The 20,007-nt window shown below is 41.3% G+C and overlaps 1 protein-coding gene across 6 annotated transcripts in view; it reads right to left on the reverse strand.

Moving 5' to 3' along the window:
- ACTR3B (actin related protein 3B) overlaps positions 1-20,007 on the reverse strand; it is a 119,922-nt gene that overhangs the window by 45,011 nt on the left and 54,904 nt on the right. For 4 of the 6 annotated variants that reach the window (XR_011390302.1, XM_051857097.2, XM_008263927.4 and 1 more), the window contains 4 exons: positions 18,756-18,880; positions 17,424-17,534; positions 2,939-3,034; positions 1,304-1,411 (listed from right to left, as the gene is read on the reverse strand). Coding sequence is in view for 5 of the 6 variants with exons in the window: in XM_008263927.4 (XP_008262149.1) it covers positions 1,304-1,411; positions 2,939-3,034; positions 17,424-17,534; positions 18,756-18,880 (440 nt within the window). In the remaining variant the exon portion in view is untranslated. The remainder of the gene's footprint in view (positions 1-1,303; positions 1,412-2,938; positions 3,035-17,423; positions 17,535-18,755; positions 18,881-20,007) is intronic. The other 2 variants (XM_008263930.4, XM_008263929.4) reach the window with 1 other exon arrangement.

The raw sequence follows: 20,007 nt of genomic DNA on the forward strand, positions 1-20,007 counted from the left end.
TTGGCTCCCAGTTCCAGGGCTGGCCCATCCTAGACCACTGTGGGCCTATGGTGAGTGAACTAACAGATGGGAGCTTCTCTCTGTCTCTGTGTTTGTCTCTCAATCTCTCTGCCACTCAAAAAAAGAAAAAATCCAAATTTGCATTTTGCAAAGGAAGTATATAAACAAACAATACACTCATGTGCTCATATGCAAAAAATCAGTAAAAGTGGTTACTGAGGAAGTCATATTGGGAAAGGATAATCAGGAATGAGTCTGACTTTCCAATGAATACCTCCCTCCCTTCAGACAGTTCCACTTCATTAAAATACTTAAATAATTCCTTTAAATAATCCACTGGACCAAAAGAAAAAGAGAGAGCTCTTTAAACCGGAATGAGAAATCACTTCTCTAATTTTTTTTTAATATTTTGAAAATTAAACCAGAACATGATGTTGCAAAATCTTTACAAGTCAAAAGTACCATATCTGCTCATTGACTCTTAACTACATTTTTAAAAAGAATAATCAGGGCAGGCACTGTGGTACAGCAGGCTGAGCTATTTCTCAGGACGCCTTATCCCACATCAGAGTACTTGGTTTGAGTCTTGCCTCCACCTCTGCTTCCAATTGAGTTTCCTGCTGAAGCACCTGGAAGGCAGCATAGATAATGGCCAAGGTGTTGGGTTCCTGGCTCCTGGCCTCAGCCTCACCCAGCCCTAGCTGTTGCGGCCATTTGGGCAGTGAACCAGTAGACGGAAGATCTCGATCTCTCTCTCTCTTCCCCTTCTTCTCCCCATTTTCCCCTCTCTGAATCACTGTTTTCCAAATAAATTTAAAATATTTTTTAAAAAATAAAAAAAACAGAATTAACTTCTCTAAAACACAAGCTAAAAGCATTCACACCTTTTCATAAAACATAGACATATTCTTTCAAATGGTCATGCAGTTGCCCTACACTCCCAATATCCAAAATGATGTGTATCTCCAACAGCTCGGAACTCTAAGCCTAGATGATGTCTCTGCTGCTGATGTCAGACCCATGGGAATGATGCTATACACCGGAAATCCCAAACAACCACTGATACTCTGACTATAGAAATTTGCCACTATGATTGTTAAATGGCCAAAGTCACAAATATTGACCATCTTTTTTACTTTTCTCACATATCTGACTTTCTAAAACACTAGACTTTTACAAATACAACTCTCATTTAAAAAGTGGTATCTTACTTGTAAAAGGGTAGCTGGCTTATTTAATTTCTTCACTTACCTCCAATCAGATGGTAAGCCTAGGGGAGTTAGGTATTAACTATGGAGCTTACCACTGGGATCACATGGGTGACGCCGTCCCCGCTGTCAATGACTATCCCTGTCAACGTGCGCTCGCCAACTTGTCGAGATGTCCAGGACGCTGCTAAGGCCAGCACTGCCTGGAGAGAAGACAGAAACCACGAGTACACAGGGAACTTCTTCTAAAGTGCTGTGCCTGCTTATCCTTGGGTGCGACCAATAAACTCTTACTGAGTAAGTCTGGGCAACTCTTTCCTTTCCCTTTCTCCCATCACTCCCCCCACGGAATTTCTATTCCAACTTGCACAACTGAACATACAAAGTTTCAAACTCCAGGAGTCAAGTTTTCAATAAAGAAGACTAAGGTTTTACAAAGAAAATCCAGTGAAAAGGGAATTCTAATATGTAAATAGAAGACTAATGTCTAATCCACTACTTCCCCACCTTTTAATGACCAGACAGCTGCTATAAAACCACTTGTGAAGCTTTAAAATACAGATCAGCAGGCCTCCCACCCAGAAATTCTAATACCGGAGATCTAGGAGCTCTCAACCAGGGGCAGATGTGCTCCCCGAGAGAACATCTGGCAGTATCTAATATCACTTTTCTTGTTACACTTGTGAAGAGACAGGTGACTGGTGGTGGTGGTCTTCTCACAGGTAGAGGCCAGGGCTACTGCCAAATATCCTGCAATGCACAAGACAGCCCCACAGGAAAGAACTACCCAACTCAAAGCACAGTCTGTACTCAATCTGTACTTTCAAACACTCCCCAGGGGTGAACTTGATACACAGACCACTCTGACAACCACTGGTACACTGTTTACTCAAGTGTTTCCCTATCCCATGCAACATAAAAAATTTAAGGAGGCAGGGAAAGATCTGTGGTTAACTAAATTTGGAAGTGCTGGAACAAATTTACAGAGACTATGCCATATTAATATGCACGGTCAGTCACCATGAGGAGACCACAGAATGCAGTACCTCCCAAATCTATTTTCCTGTGAAACTCCTTCTCCTCCTTTTTTAAAGCAGGGACTGCTCCTATGCAGATACATTTGGGAAGCACCCATTTTGTTTATAATTCTCAAAATTACAGCCAATTCCATTTAAAAAAAAAAAGGTGGCAGATATAACAAACAAAAACAACCCCAACAACCCCAAAAAAGTCACATCAAGTACAAATCTCTTCAAAAGGAGATTTGTAAGCTCATGGAAACACAGGATCTCTCAGAAGCAAGAAAATAAAGTGGGACTAAAAAGGGGAAACCTTGTAAAGATATTTATTTTTTTCAACACTCTACAGTAAGCAAAAGAAGCCAAGCAGAGATTCACACTTGAATTTCTATTCTGTCACCTAGAAAAAAAACACATTAGACACAAATACACAGAAAAAGAGAGAGCTACACGGTCCATACCAGTAATACAAATATAAAAGTAAAAGTCGTGGGACCTGTTCCCCACTGTTTTGGTTCATACCTGTGTGTGGGAGTGTGGGGGTGTGGGGGGTGTGGGAGTGGGGGGGGTGTGGGGGTGTGGGAGTGGCTGAAGGAGTGAGAACAGGAAGTTGATACTGCATTATCTCAGGACAGAGACCCTCTGGAGTTACCACTCTTTCCACACTGGCCAGCTAAGATTCTTTGGGAATCACACAACAACTGTTTTTACCTGAACTGCAATGTAGAGTCCTGGGACATTAAATGACTCAAACATAATTTCTGCAAGATATTCTCTATTTTCTGGGGTGTTCAGCGGAGGTTCTGTCTGTAAGAAAACATTCACTATATTTAGTGTTCACCCAAATTTCAAGAATTACATCAGAACCATAAAAAGCTTAACCAAAAACATGTTGGCTAGGATATTATACAACTTTCTAATTTTACAGAGTATGACCAGAGTAATTAATTAAAGAAATCTGGCTGTGGGCCTTAAAAGATTTAAGATGCCAGAGTACAGACCTCCCTGAAGGCTTCTGTTCCTATTATCCACCCAAAACAAGAACAAGGGATAGAAAAGGAAACTCTATCTTTGAGGCCACAACACAAAAACACCCTGAATATCCCTGAAGCAAGTTGCCAAGGGCAGTGAAAACATAGCCAAGTTGAGTGAGGACACCCAAGGCAGATACCAGTGACTTAGAAAAGCTCCCCAGGGGCCAACGCTGTTGGCGCAGCAGGTTAAAGCCCTGGCCTGAAGCGCCGGCATCTCATATGGATGCCAGTTCTAGTCCTGGCTGCTCCTCTTCTGATCCAGCTCTCTGCTATGGCCTGGGATAGCAGTGGAAGATGGCCCAAGTCCTTGGGCCCCTGAACCCACGTGGGAGATCCGGAGGAGGCTCCTGGCTCCTGGCTTTGGATCAGCGCAGCTCCAGCTATTGCGGCCATCTGGGGAGTGAACCAGTGGATGGAAGACCTCTCTCTCTGTCTCTACCTCTCTCTGCAACTCTTCCAAATAAATAAAAATAATCCTTTAAAAAATTTTAAAAAGAAAAGTTCCCTGAAGCAGAGCCCAAGGAGCAAGTTGCTGCCTGGACATATCCAGTGTAAACAGAAGAAGCTTCCTGACCCCTCTACGACTTCTCCCACCACAGAGCTGCCAGGGACGCTAGGTTAGGCCAAACACCTGTACTGCCCAGCACAAGGCAGAAAGCCCAAAGCACAGTTTCCTCACACACTGGGCCTCCCTAACCTACACTCACAAACATGGATCAAGAAACATTCCTCTCATTCAAAGATGAGTAAAGAGTGCAATGACACTGGCCACAAAAACACTGGAAGAGGGGAAGGGGACTGGTGTTGTGTGTTAAAGTACCACCTGGGTCACCCACATCCCGTAACGGAGCACTGGTTTGGGTCCTGGGCTCCTCCACTTCTGATCCAGCCCCCTAATAATGCACCTGAGGAAGCAGCAGTAGATGCTCCAAGTGCTTGGACCCCTGCTACCCATGTGGGAGATCCAGAAGGAGTTCCAGGCTCCTGGCTTCAGCCACTTGTGGCCATTTGGGGAGTGACCCAACAGATGGAAGATTTCTTCCTTTCTGTGTCTCTCTCTACCTCTCCGTCACTCTGTTTCTCAAATAAACAAATAAATCTTTTTTTTTTTAATGAAAAGAAGGAAAAAGAGGGGAAAGAAAAGTAATAGGACAAACTAATGGCAGATAAAAAATACATGCCTAGAAATATATTAAAAACAAAGCTGAAGAACATCATCCAAAGATATTTCCAAGAATTCAATATGTATTTTAAAACAATAACCATTATCAAATAGGAGGAAATGGCAGGATAACAGAAAGATTAAAAAGAAAAAAATCTACTTTGTATCATTTAGCAATGTGCTGTGAATATTTTTCCATGTCAGCACATATAGAGCTACACTTCATACTTAAAGCTGCAAAAATAAATAATTTTCTGGGCCTTTTGACAAAAAAATTTAAAAAAAGAGTCCATATTTTCTTTCATTACAGATTGAATCCTGTCCCCTTCCCCCAAAAAAAATCCACATATTGAAGCCTTAAATTCAATGTGACTATATTTGGAGCAAAGCCTTTAGGGTCACAGTTAAGGTTAAATGAGGTCATATGGATGGAGGTCTAATCCAATAGAAGTGGTAGCCTTAAAAAAAAAAAAAAAAAAGGAAGTGCCACCACAGGGCTCTCTCTCCACCTATGTCAGCACAGAGAAAGGCCATGTGAAAACACAAGAAGCTGGTCATTTACAAGCCAGAAAAAGGGTCCTCAACCAGGAACCAATTCTAACAGCACTTTGTTCTCAGATTTTTAGTCTCCAGAATCACAGGAAAGTAAATTTCCGATGCTCAAGTCACTCAGCCTGTGTTATTTTGTGATGACAGCACAGCAGAGTAACACACACTTAAGGTGGTAACGGGACAGCCAGCCTTGGTCTTCCACACTGGGACTCAGGGGGCCATTCCTGCAGAGTCTTCACAGCAAAAAAAAAAATCCAATAATGCCACACCTGGTTGGGCTATCAATCAACTATGCTGCAAAAACCAAGTATCTTAGAACATGTAAGAACTTAGAAGGGCCCAGCACTGGGGCACAGCAGGTTCAAGCCTCTGCTGTAACACTGGCATCCCATAGGTACACCAGTTCAAGTCCCTGATGCTCCACTTCTTTTATATTTTTTTTTAAGATTTTATCTATTATTTGACAGAGTTACAGACAGTGAGAGAGAGAGAGACAGAGAGAAAGGTCTTCCTTCCGTTGGTTCACCCCCCAAATGGCCACAACAGCCGGAGCTGCGCTGATCCGAAGCCAGGAGTTAGGTGCTTCTTCCTGGTCTCCCACACGGGTTCAGGGGCCCAAGGACTTGGCCATCTTCTACTGCTTTCCCAGGCCATAGCAAAGAGCTGGACTGGAAGAGGAGCAACCAGGACTGGAACCTGGAGCCCATATGGGATGCTGGCGCCGCAGGCGGAGGATTAACACAGTGCGCCATGGCGCCTGTCCCCTATGCTCCACTTCTGATGCAATTGCCTGCTAATGTGCTGAGAAAGCAGCAGAAGATGGTTCAAGTACTTGAGTCCCTGTCAGTCACATGAGAGACCCAGATGGAGTTCCTGGCTCCTGGCTTCATTCTCGCCTAGCAGTTGTGGCCATTTGTAGAATGACCCAGCAGATGGAAGATCTCTCTTTTTCTCTGTCTCTCCCACTCTCTGTAACTCTGCCTTTCAAATAAATAAATATTTTATTAAAGGTAAGGGGTGGCATTGAGGCATGGCAGGTAAAGCTACCACCTGCAATACCAGCATACAATACAGATGCTAGTTTGTGTCCTGGCTGTTCCAATTCCGATCCCACTCCCTGCTAATGGCCTAGGGAAAGCAGCAGAAGATGGCCCAAGTGTTTGGGTCTCTGCCACTTATGTGGGAGACTGGATGAAGCTCCTGGCTTTGGCAAGGCCCAGTCCTGGCCATTACAGCCATTTGGGGAGTGAACAAGCTGATGAAAGATCTATCTCTCCCTCTCTCTCTGTAACTCTGACTTTCAGACTCATCTCATCTTTACAAAAAGAATACTTAGGAAATTTTGGCTGCCAACAGCCCTTCATGAATTAATTATTAAAAGATAAACTTTATCCAAACAATAATAATACAGAAAAAAAATGAAGTTTTACAATAAAAAAAAGAATACATTTAAGATGTAGGACTAAAAAATTTTCTTTTATAGTAAATTACAGAAGGAAATGTAAATGTTACAAATTACACAAAAGAAATACCACAGAGTTGAGAGGTGTATACACAAATGAGACAGCATAGGCACAATCTCTTAATTTGAAATCAAAAGATACAAAGTAAAACAAAGTAGCAGAGAGATTAATATACATAAAGTTATACCTGTTAAATCAGAATAAGCTTATTTATTAGTTATCAGTCAAAAGCAAATGATTGAGAAAAGGAAAAGGAAGTAAGAATATTTGAAAATGAAGAGACCAGTGTCGTTGCACAGTAAGCTTAGCTGCCACTTGTGACACCGGCATCCCCTATCTGAGTGCCTGCTGAAGTCACAGCTGCTCTGTTTCTGATCCAGCTTCCTGTTAATTCACCTAGAAAGGCAGTGGAAGATGGCCCAAGGATTTGAGCCTCAGCCACCCACATGGGAGACCTGGATGAAGTTCCCAGCTGCTTGCTTTGGCTGGCCCAGACTTGGCTGTTGTGGCCATTTTGGGAGTGAACCAGTGGATGAAAGGTATATCTCTCTCTCTCTTTCAAATAAATAAATAAAACTTTTTTTAAAACAAAATATTTGAAAACATGAACATGGTCAATGATCAAAATAGGAAATCACCCCCAAACAAATACAGGGTAAATAAATAAAATTATATAAAATACCCAAGGAAAAAACCTTCAAATTGTTAGATAGAACACATATCTAATAAGAAACCAAGAGGAAAAAAAAGTCTTGAGTTTAAAAAAAAAACTGGTGTATAAATAAACCCACTAAAAATAGAAAGAATAAAATAACTGTATTAAGACTAAACACGTGTGTCATACAGCAGCATGCCATTCCAGTCTGGAAGTGCTCTTAAGTCAAATCCCAGCCTCCCATGCTACTAGGTCTGGAAAGTCATCTCGTCTTCCTCAGTGTTTCCTCACTGGTTAAATGGTGGTAACCAGCACCTAGCTCACAGAGTTGCAAAGACTAAAGGACATCTAAGGAATGTGCTCAGAGCAATACCTGGGTGTGGATATGGTCCAATGAAGTGAGTTATCATTACTAAAATGACTGGCAAATATAAATGAGAAACTCACCTACTAAGAGAAAATGTCTCTGAGTTAAGACCAAATAAAATCAAATTGCATTAACAGCCTAAAGATCCATCTAAAACAAACCAGTCCAGAAAGATCAAAAATCTACATTATTTGTAAGTACTGGAAATTCGTGAATAATCTAAATGTCAATCGCTGAATAACTAAATTATGCTACATCCATTAAATATTAACACTTTGCAGTAATTAAAAGGGATGAGTTCCATATATATAACAAGAAACAATCTCTATGATGAACTGTTAAAAGAGAAAGGTATCTCATTCCCATTACATTCTTAAATAGCCTTTGTATCAAAAATTTGTAAAGAACTCCCTTTCTCTCTGTAAATCTGCCTTCCAAATAAAATAAATCTTTTTTTTTTTAAAGTGAAAACAAAGAAAACTTTTTAAAACACAAGTTATGTGGGGGGATGGGGAAACCAGAGTTGCTCTTCAGTGGGTATGGAGTTGCAAGATGGAAGCTCTATTACAAAATAATGTGAGTACAGTTAACACTACTGAACTGAACACTTAAAAATGGCTGAGACTAGATTTTATATTACGTGGGGAATTGCAACCACAATCTAAACAAAAAACTTTCAAAGTAAGACACACATCCCACGTTGGAGTAAAACCTGGGTCTAACACCTAGCTCCAGCTCCTGACTCCAGCTTCCTATAACGCAGACCCTGGGAGGCAGCAGGTGATGATTCAAGTACTTGAGTCTCCGTCACCCATCTGAGAGACCCAGATAGAGTTCTAGGCTCCTGGCTTCAGCCCGGCCCAGATTCGGCTATTAAGGCTAAAGGAAGGAAATTCTGAAACATACTACAAAATGGATGAATCCTGAATACATCGATAAGTCAAATAAGCCAATCACAAAAAGACAAATAACTGTATGACTGTACTTACATAAAGTACCAAGCAGTAGTAAAATTCATACAGACAGAAAGTAGAAGGGTGGTTGCCAGCAACCAAGAGGGGGAAACAGGGCTGGTGCTGTGGTATAGTAGGTAAAACCACCACATGCAACACTGGCATCCCATTTAATCACCAGTTCAAGCCCCTGCTGCTCCACTTCTAAACTAGCTCCTGCTAAAAAGCCAAGAAAAGCAGTAGAAAATGGCCTAAGTGTTTGGGTCCCTGCCACCCACATGGGAGACCCAGATGGAGTTCCAGGCTCTTGGCTCCAGCCTGGCCAAGCCTCAGCTGTTGCAGCCATTTGTGGAGTGAACCAGTGGATGGAAGACCTGTCTCTCCCTCTCTGTAGCTCTTTCAAACAAATAAGTCTTTAAAAAAAAAAAAAAAAGAGGGAGAAACAGCAAGGTGGTTTTTAATGTGGACAGACTTATCAATTGGGAAGATGAGAAAGTTCTGGAAACATGGTTGTACAACAATGTGATTGTACAAGGGTACCTCAAAAAATTCATGGAAAATAGAATTAAATGGCTCAAAAAACTTGAAATCTAGGTATATTTTTTCATAATATGCATTTTCCATGAACTTTGTTAAGATCCCTCTACTTGCTGCCACTATACATTCAAAAATGATTAAAATGATAAATTTTATGCTACATCCATTTTACAGTAAAAAACTGTAAATCAAAAAAAAAGTTGACAGAAATAATAGTAATAAAAAATCAATATAAAACTGATACATGAAAGAGAACATGAATAGGCAACTCACAAGAGGAAAGACAACTAATAAATGTGAAAAATATCAGTCATTAAAGACGGAAATTAGACCAGGGCAAATATTTGACACGGCAGTTAAGATAACACTTGGGATGCCCACATCCTATATGTGAGTCCCTGGGTTCCTGTCTCAGCTCTGCTTCCAATTCCGGCTTCCTGCTAGTGTGCATTCTGAGAGGCAGCAGGTGATGGTTCAGTACGTGGGTGCCTGCCACCCAAGTGGGAGACACAAAATGAGTTCTAGCCTCCTGGCTTCAGACTGCCAAGTCCCAGATGTTGCAGGCATTTGGGGCATAAACCAACAGATGAAAGATCTCTCTCTACCTCATAAAAGTTAAATAAACGAAAAGCTTTTTAAAGTTTTAATGATATTAATGCTCACAAAAGTATAAAAAAGTGGCCCTCTTGTGTATAACTGATGGCAGTGTGAAATAGCATGCTATAGTTAGACTCATAAAATTATTAACATTTCTATACTCCAAAATTAAACACAGGTAGTTCTTTTTAAATAAGAAATGCTCCAAATACATAAAAAAGAAACCCATAACAAATTTACATTGTTTCTTATAGAACCAAGAAATCTGGGGTTGTATTGTAGCGCAGCCAGCTAAGCTGACACCTAAAGCGCCGGCATCCCACAAGTACCAGTTTGAGTCTCAGCTTTTCCATTTCCAATCCAGCTCCCTGATAATGCACCTGGGAAAGCAGTGAAAGATGCCCCAAGTACTTGGGTCCCTGCCACTCATGTGAGAGATACAGATGGAGCTCCTGGCTCCTGGCTTCAACCTGGCCCAGCCCTGGCTTCTGCAGCCATTTGGGGAGTGAACCAGCAGATGGAAGACCTCTGTGTTTCTCCCTCTCTCTCTTATTCTGCCTTTCAAATAAAATAAATATTTTTTTTAAATATAAGAAATTTAAAGCAGAAGTAAATAAGAAGAAGTGCTAAACAGACAGGAAATACCTACTGGATAGATTACAAATCTGTTAATAGGAGGACTAGCAAAACTAGAGAATACAGGACTGAGTATAACAAACAGAGGTGCAAAGAGTAAATGAAAGCATGCTAAATGTTAACAATAACTATGCTGACATGGCAACATTATGAAAGGTTCAGTGAAAGAGTCCAAATTTCCTATATCCTACTCCCAGTTCTACTATAAAGAGGAGAAATCTTTCCATGAGGGGTTACACTCTGAGTGGTGGTCTGAGACAAGACCACACAAACTCCTAACAGAACGCCTGATTTACTCATCTGCAGACAGAGAAGTCAGCAGGGGCCCACAGGCAACACAGAGCAGGAGGAAACGTAGCCCATTTTGCCACAGCTTCTCCCTGGCCTGCTGGCTTCCTACTGTGGAGGACATGTTCCCAGGAGGCAGAATCCAGCCAGAGCCGTGCAAGCAGCTGAATTCTCGTTTTGCCACTGTCCCTCAGACAGGTGAGTCACATCGTTATGGCAGGCACCTGACTTCTAGTCACTGACCTTGTGAGTTCTTTACTGACACACTACTCATCTATTAGAGGAAATCGCAACAGGCCCAGACTAAAACCACTTCCCAGACTTCCCTGTGGATAGAGATGACCATGTGAGTAAGTTCTGGCCATCACGATATAAAAGCTTCTCTGAAAACCCCTTACAAAGTTGAAGGTAGACTCTAGTACCAGATTCCCTCCTACCCTTAATATCTCTTCATTCCTGGAACACTGAGGTAACGACTGGAGCTGCAGTAAGCAACCAGTGATCATGAGGCATTCCTTAGAATGGAAGTCATGCACTAAAGACACTAGAGAGATCCCTACTGATACCAGGGAGTTGTCAAACTACATTTATTTAAGAAAAATAAAACCCCTAACTCGTTTAAACTACTGTTTTTTATACCTATTACTTGCAGCCAAACACAATCTTTGAATGATTAAAATCTATGTACTTCCATTTAAGGAAACATTTATAATATAATCAGATTATATGAGTAAATGAGTAACCCATATCTGATCACCCACATCTGATATGAGATGTGGGTGTCCTGAGTAGAAATTTAACCACCAAGCCAATGCATACCCTAAGCATTTATATAAAAAAAAAAAAAAAAAGGTTTATTTACTGCAATAATAGCGATATGAAGGGGGAGTAATTTCAGGTACATGTACTCAATTTGCTTTCTTTATACAGAAATATGGATTGGCTCATTCATTATTCATTTTTGAATCAATACTAAGCGATAATTTTACTATTGTGAAAAAAAGCTTATATAGCTTGTATTCATGTAATAGTCTAATCACGCTTCAATATATATATTAAAAAGCAAAACCTCAATTTACATATCCTCAATTTAGATAAATAAAGGTTTATTTATTTGAATGGCAGAGTTGGGGGGGGGGTGAGGGAGAGAGGGAGAAAGAGAGAGATCTCCCATCTATCAGTTGGTTCACTCCCCAAATGGCTACAATGTCTGGAGCTGGGCCAGACTGAAACCAGGAGCATGGAACTCTACCCATGTCTCCCGTGTGGATGCAGAAGCCCAAGGACTTGGGTTGTTTTTTTTTGCTGCCTTGTCAGGCACATTAGCAGGAAGCTAGATGGTAAGCGGAGCAGCCGGGGCTTGCACTGACATCCATACAGAATGCCAGCTTTGCAGGTGGTGGCTTTACGCACTGTGTCACAACACTGTCCCTCCAATTTAGATCTTGTTTTAAAAAGTGGTTTGGGAACATTTTAAAAAATTTATCTCCTAAGGAATAATTACCACGTCTATAGTAATAGGCATAGAAGAAATGGGTTGGGGCCTGTTATGGCATAGTGGGTTAAGCTGGTGACTCTGGTATCCTGGATCATAGTGCTGTTTCCTCTGCTTCCGATTCAGCTAATGTGTCTGGGAAGGCAGCAGAAGGCAACCCAAGTGCTTGGGCCCCTGCCACCCATGTGGGACATCTGGATGGAATCCCTGGCTCCTGGTTTTAGCCTGGCCCAGCTTTGGCTGTTGGGAACATTTGGAAGATCTCTGTCTCTGTCTCCCTGAGTTGCTCTGTTTTTCAAATTAACTAACTAACTACGTAAATCTTTTTTTTTTTTTTTTTTTTGACAGGCAGAGTGGACAGTGAGAGAGAGAGACAGAGACAGAGAGAAAGGTCTTCCTTTTCCATTGGTTCACTCCCCAATGGCCGCCACGAGCAGCGCACTGCGGCCGGTGCACTACGCTGATCCGATGGCCGGAGCCAGGTGCTTCTCCTGGTCTCCCATGCAGGTGTAGGGCCCAAGCACTTGGGCCATCCTCCACTGCACTCCCGGGCCACAGCAGAGAGCTGGACAGGAAGAGGGGCAACCAAGACAGAATCTGGCGCCCTGAGACTAGAACCCGGTGTGCCAGCGCCGCAGGCAGAAGATTAGCCTAGTGAGCCACGGCGCCGGCCCTACATAAATTTTAATGGTTTATGATTATGGTTCTCAGATCTATGAGAATATGGCCTTAAGAATGCTTCAAACTTTTTAAATAACATATAAATGCTCAAAGAAGCAAGAACAGGAGAGGAGATGACAACAAACTAAAACCTGGAAATCCAGTGGTAATTAACTAGCAAATCCAAGGCAACTGGCCTCAATGCTGGTTTGCTGGTTAGTAACTACTGAGTTGGACAAGACAGGTCCAAACCATTCTGAGTAACTTAGCAGGTCAAGACACAATCCTATATTGTGATTCATACATACATTACTGCTAATAAACAGCTATCAAATTTCTAGAGATTTATTTTTATTCATGTGAAAGGCATGAGACAGACTGACCAACAAAGACAAAGTGAGAGATCTTCCATCTGTTGGTTCACTACCCCAAATGCCCACAACAGCCAGACTGGGCCAAGCTGAAGTCAGGAAGCTGGAAACTCAATCTTGGTCTTTCATATGGGTAGCAGGGACTCAAGTACTTCAGCCATCACCTGTTGCTTCCCATGGTGCACCTTACCAGGAAGCTGGCTTGGAAACAGAGGCGGGACTCAAAGCCAGGCACTCTGGTAATGGGATGTGGGCATCCCAAGTGGTGCCTTAACCTGACACACAAGGCCCACCCCTCCATTTTTTACTTCACTGATTCTTGAAACAAACGTTCCTTCAGAGCCATAACCTGAACTTCACACGGGGATTTCAGGATAATTGCAGACTCTCTAAAATACGAAGGATTTTTGGTGATCAGAGTTCTCTCAACCAATCATCAACATGTAAATGCTACTGACTCCAAACCAACATCTGTGACTTTGAGCTGCTTCTGTTGAGGCCTCTTTACCTGTTTAGCCCAGTAACCTCTAGACCACGGCAGATACAAAACTAAACTCTCCTTTATCCTCCCTCCAGTGAGATTTTTTTAATGTCTCAGAGCTCAGCCAAGGAAATTACTACCAACCCACTCCTCAAGCTAACACTGAATCTTCCTGGCTTCCTCGTCTACCTGCTACCAGTTCTAATCACCAAGGTTGATGAATTCTATCTCCTGTATATCTCTACTACGTATTATAGAACTTACCCAGCCAACTGTATATACTTCAAAGAATGGTAAGAGACAAGCTTTGTGAGCACCCAAGAATGATAAGGTCAACCATGAGAGCAGAAGAAATAACTAACTGAATAGTAAAAAATAAGCCTGTCCGTATTCTACTTGAGGCTGACTCTGATTTCTCAGTTCATCTCAATTTCCACACATTCTCAAGGTGTGAACATACTGCTGGACAAAAGTAATTCTAATCAATGTGTGCTCTTCCTAAGACACTGTTTTACCCCCAAGTAAAACCCACCTGCCACAGCTGGTATAGACAAAAATCCCCCTCTGCTGAAGGGGAATTATTTTTCTCACAATCACTAAGAGTTGTTATCTTAGTCGCTTACAAGGACCCTTCCTGAGAGAATCCCATGATGGTTTTGACTGTAATGTTCACCTGACACCATTTTCAGAACTCTACAAAAGCTGTTAACTGCCCTGCATCTACTCCTCCTTTCATTCAGGTACTCATCCTCTCTCCCTGGATTTTTTATGAAGACTATGAGGATCAGCCACGCCCCCTCTCCAGTCTCTAAAATACAAACTTGCAATGATACCTATTGCTTTCCCCACCTCTCTCTCGGCCTCCAGTTATACTAGCCGGTTCCTCAAGTTATCACTCTTTTGCTCTCTGCCAGTCACTGGCAAGGGCTGCTTGATGGTTCTTGTACGATTAACAATCAGAAAGCCTGAAAAATCTCCTCAAAAGTTCTAACTCTGGAGTACTACAACATTTTTTTTAAAAGATTTATTTATTTATTTGAAAGGTGGAGTTACAGAGGCAGAGGGAGAGAGAGAGTGTGTGTGTGTGACGGGGGGGGGAGGGTCTCCTCAAGAGCTCTAACTCAATTTCTAACTCTGGAGTACTACACCTTTTTTTTTAATTAATTTATTTATTTGAAAGGTGAAGTTATAGAGGCATAGGTAGAGAGGAAGACAGAGACAGAGAGAGAAAGAGAGAGAAAGAGAAAGGTCTTCCATCCACTGGTTCACTCCCCAAATGGCCACAATGGCCGGAGCTGCACCCATCCGAAGCCAGGAGTCTGGAGCTTTTTCCAGGTCTCCCATGTAGGGCAGGGTCCCAAACACTTAGGCCATCTTCTACTGCTTTCCCAGGCCATAGCAGAGAGCTGGATAGGAAGTGGAGCAGACAGGTCTCAAACCGATGTTCATATGGGATGCCGGCACTGCAGGCGGTGGCTTTACCTGATATGCCACAGCACCAACCCTTACAACTCTTTAAAATATATCAGTCCATTGTGAACTCTGGGCAATTCAATATTGAAAAGAGTATGACTCCATTTGCCATTCCTTGAGTCTCTGAGCCTCTTGAAAATCTCAGGTGCTAATGAGCTCACTGTCAGTTTGCACTCAGCAGTCAGGAAGGACAACTGGGTGAGCTCCCCAAGGACCCTCAGCATGGGCCTCTTAGACTTAAACCTGGAGGCCTCACCTGATGCTGCAGCTCAGTAAGCATCTTCTACTCACTTCAACAGCCTGGCCATAATTCTCTTAACTACTCTAGAAACTGACAAGGATGGACATCATCCTGAGGAAATCTACCATTCTATCACTTCTTCAACACATCATGCAAAGAACTGACTTACAGAATACAAAACACATGTAATACAAAGTTTTCTCATTTTTTTAATAATAAACTTGATTATTTGTAAAAATTGAAGGCACCCATTTTCAGCCAACAGACTTCTTCACTTTTACAATGAACACCTCCAATTCTGTCCTGGAAAGTGGCTGTGTTTTTACTAGCTTCTATTTGTCAGTTACGTTTTTTAAGAAAGAAAATTCTCTTAGTAAAAATGTTCTGTGGACTGTGTGTCCTGCATCTGTTCCACAGGCCTAAAGATCAGGTGTCCCTCTAAGGGGAGCAAGAAGAACTGCTGGCACAGTAAGCTGAGGCAGACAGGAGGAAGCAGCTGGGCATTGTGCCTGGTCCTAAAATCCTGTCCAACAGGTAGTTATGTGATACGCTACAGAGGGAAAAATGCCAGATATGACAGGTGGGAATCTGATCTGTTTTGGCTATAAAGAAAAAGCTACTCATACACATTGTCAGTTTTTTGGCTCCATTTGTTTTACATAAACCATTCTAGATGTACAAGCGAGAAAATACATAGAGTGGCCTATAAAAGCCATACGTGGCCATTCCAACTGTGAAAATGTAACCAGGAAAAAAGAGATCAGAACACTTGCAAGGGCTTATTCTAATAGATGTTAAATATATAAATTCCACTGACTATTAGTCTTGCACTTAACGTATTTTTTAAACCAGGTAATCCTAAATACCACTACATATTCTACCATTAGAATTAAGTGAGTGGATCTGGGACCATTTGATAATGGGAAAAAATCTAAAGCTAAACTACGTAGGCTTTAACATGCAGCTTTTGTTACATGAAATTGCTCTCTATAAAGCATTTCATATATACAATTAATTTTAGCTTAAGGAGAACATTTTATGGAAGGAAACACATAATGCTGAGTAGAAAATCAGAACAGATCCTATAACCAAGAGACATGTCTTCCTATTTCTCTGTAATGTTTTATTTTGTTTGAATAAGCTCAATTAAGTACCATAATCAGGGACCATAACTCAGTTCGGTTTTATTTTACAGAAACTTTAAACCCTGGGGCGGGGGAGGACATCTTGACTCAGTTTGCTCTGCTACAGTAAATCACAATACGCACAGACATTTGGTGACTTCAAAGATATCTAAGTACACAGTTGGTTTCTTGCCCAAATCTATTCCTGCTTCCCTCATGCTTGCCTGTGCAGGCCCGTGTAGGTACTGATCCTCCTCGCAGAGTCCAGGTGATCACAGTCACCATCACAGCCCCGGGACGGACTCCAGATGTCTAAACCAGTCAAGGTAATTGCATTCCTCTTGCCAGTGACCAGGTTAAGCCTGGGCAACTGGGGTGAATCTGCTGGAAAGGTTCTGGAGAAAGGACTTCTAAAACCTTAAAAAGTGATGTGCGAGGAAAACCTTCCCTCATGTAGGACCTTTGGCAGCTATTCTGGGGCAGGATAGAAACCAAGAGAAAAGGTCAAGTTCAAACACTAGGCTGCATTTTCAATTCCATCACTAAGCTGCTAAAATAACCAGTGTTAGAATCACCTATCGCTGGCCTTCCTGTTTTGTTAAGATAATAAGTCCATTTTGGCTCTGGATGTTTTTATTGAGTTTTCTGTTACTTGCAAAACAGCATCCTGATTCATGCAGGTATCTTTATTTTTATTTATTTTATTTATTTGAAAGGCAGAGAGGGAAAGAGACAGAGAAAGATCCTCCATCCACTGGTTCACTCTCCAAATGCCCCTGACAGCCAAGGCTGGGCAAGGCCCAAGCAGAGAGCCAGGAACTCAATCCAGGTCTCCCACATGGACAGCAGGGACCAACGTACTTGAGCAAATACATGCTGCCTTCCAGGTACACACAGCAGGAAGCTGGATTCAGACGCAGAATAGGAGCTGGATCCAGGCACTCCAATATGGCGTGTGGAGTTTTGAGTGATATCTTAACCTCTGTACCAAACACTTGCCCCTGCAAATATCTTTAGAAGGAATTAAAAACTATCTAGGAAAGAATACACTGAGTTTAAAATCTAAGCAATTTGGAATTTACAGGGATATAAATTCCAATTACTCACCATTAAAAAATAATGGTCTTCCGGTTCAGCTCGAAGATACTTAAAAACTACCTGTTCCATGAACCTTTCCATAAGATCCCAGTCTTCAATGATTCCATGTCGTATAGGCCACTGAAGCAAGAGAAACCAAAACGTGTCAAGCTTTACTTCATGACAACAAGAACAGCTTAACAACATTAATACAGAAGAGACAGTGTTGTTAAAGAATAAGTATCTCCCAGTGCAATTAATGTGGAGTCATGTAAAGAAACAACAGGTATTTTAAAAGAAAGACTAAGTCATCTCACTGCTTACATTCTATTCTACTCATTTCTAAGTACAAAGAATCACCTTAACAATGAGGGACAGATAGAAAAGTGTAGCTCATATACCAAACAACTGGATGTGGAGCTTTTTATTTTGTTTTGTTTTAAAGAAAACGTCTTCTTAAATAATGTGTTTCTTTTAAATTAATCCATCTGCAGTTTTCTACATCTGACAGGCTAATTAGTCAACCTGTAATTTTCCCTAGGAGCAGATCTTGCTTTCATGGTAACACAGTGTGTGTTTGCTGAATCAATTCTGCATTCCAAGGTTTTGCTAATTCACTTGATCCTTCACTCAAAAATACCCCTTGACTATTTATTTTATTCAAAAGGAAGAGAAACAGAGGCAGAGACAGACAGAGCTTCCACCTGCTGGTTCACTCTCCAAATGCACCCAACAGCTAAGACTGGTTCAGGACAAAGCCTATAGCCAGGAACTCAATCTAGGTCTCCCACAGAGGTGGCAAGAGACCCAATTACTAGAACCATTCATTACCTGCTGCCTCTTGGAATCTGCACTGGCAGAAAGCTGGAGTCAAGAGCTACAGCCTATAAACAAACTCAGGCACTCTGATATGGAACACAGACCTTTTAGCCGCTAGGCCAAATGTCTGCCTCATATCCCTACTCTAAAACCACCACCATCATACCTTTTCAATCATCATCATAAAGAATACATCCCAGGAAATGGGAATTTAGCCTAGTGGTTAAGATACCCAAGTTCCACCTCAGAGTGACCTGGGTCCAATTCCCAGCTCTAGCACCTGACTTCAGCTTTTTGCTAATGCAGACCTTGGGAAGCAGCAGGTGATGGCCAAATAATTGAGTTCCTGCCATCTACAAAGGAGACCTGTATTGTGTTTTAGCTCCTGGCTCTGGCTCTGGCCCCACCCCAGCCATTGTGGGCATTTGGGAAGTGGACCAGTAGATGGGAGTTCCTTTCCAGATAATGTATCATTTTGCATTTTTCATTCCACTGCTCTGTTTCTGGCTCTACATTAAGAGGAAATTCCTGTCAGAAGTTTACCTTGGTAGCATATGTAGGTTTATCAATGGCTTCATCCCCTATGAAAAAATCAAGGTCATCAACTCCCCTCAACACTCTCCTTTGGGCTTGGTCGACTACCTTTGCTGACTCCCTGATGGCAATACCTTAAAAAGAAAGAAAGAAAGAAAAAAAGAAAGAAAGAAAGAAAACACAAAGATTTCCATCACTATTCACATTTATTTGAATGATCAAGAAAAGATAATATAATTCTTAAGTATGTACAAGTAAATTTTCAATGTCAGGGCTTTATCAGGAGTCAAGGGTAGTCACAGAAAAGATACTGTCACTGAGCACATAAAATAATACAAAAATAAGTTATTAGGTGCCAGCATTGTTTTTAGTATGGTACAAAGGAATTTAGCTGGTGTGTTTTTAATGTTGACAAAACCTATATTACTAATCTCTCGGTTTCATCTGGAAAAATCTCTTAGGATAATAATGAAATGCCTATGGATTATATATGAATAAGTTCTAATCTTGAATATACAGTGTGGAAGAGGATACCACAGAAGAGGAGAGTAAAATAAAAAATAATGTCTATATGCTCTTAAGTCATTTTAACAAAACTATATAAACAGCTTTAAAGTATAATTTTAGTTGGTACAGAGAGAACAAAACAAAAAAAAAGCTGTGTAAATGGAAAACCTAGATTACTGATTAATGTTTGCTGTAAAAATTAAGGTATAGTAATCAAACAACCATACAATAAAACAACTTCAAATGTAAATAGCTTTTTTAAACACCACCTTAAATATTTGGGAATATGCTTAATTGTAAATAACCACACAAAACCTGACTACAAAATTTAGCATCTAATGAAATATGGTAGGCTTCACAAAGACTCAATTTTTCACTTAGATTCCAACCCTGGTCACACTCGGAGCTCCCACACACTCATGATTCATCACCAGGTCGTGACATCCCCTTCCCCTTGAAGCATTCCTTGACAACCTGGCAGTTTAGGCTAAGTTTAGGATGCTTCCAGTGGCCCTTCTATATTACCAGAAAGGCATTTTTTCATGGTGAATTATTCGTGCTTACGATCAATCTACCAACTAGACTATAGACTCTTTAAGGTTTGGTATCATAAATCTTTTACTGGTGACAGGCACACATGTCAACAAATAATAGTTTATATGAAGGTATTTCAAAAACTCAGAGAAAATGGAAATAAAAGATAAGTTTATTTTGATGCTCATAATTTTTGAAATCCCTGCATAATCCATGAACT

Source organism: Oryctolagus cuniculus, chromosome 7 (genome assembly GCF_964237555.1).
Source record: "Oryctolagus cuniculus chromosome 7, mOryCun1.1, whole genome shotgun sequence".
In the NCBI taxonomy this organism is placed as follows: Eukaryota; Metazoa; Chordata; class Mammalia; order Lagomorpha; family Leporidae; genus Oryctolagus; species Oryctolagus cuniculus.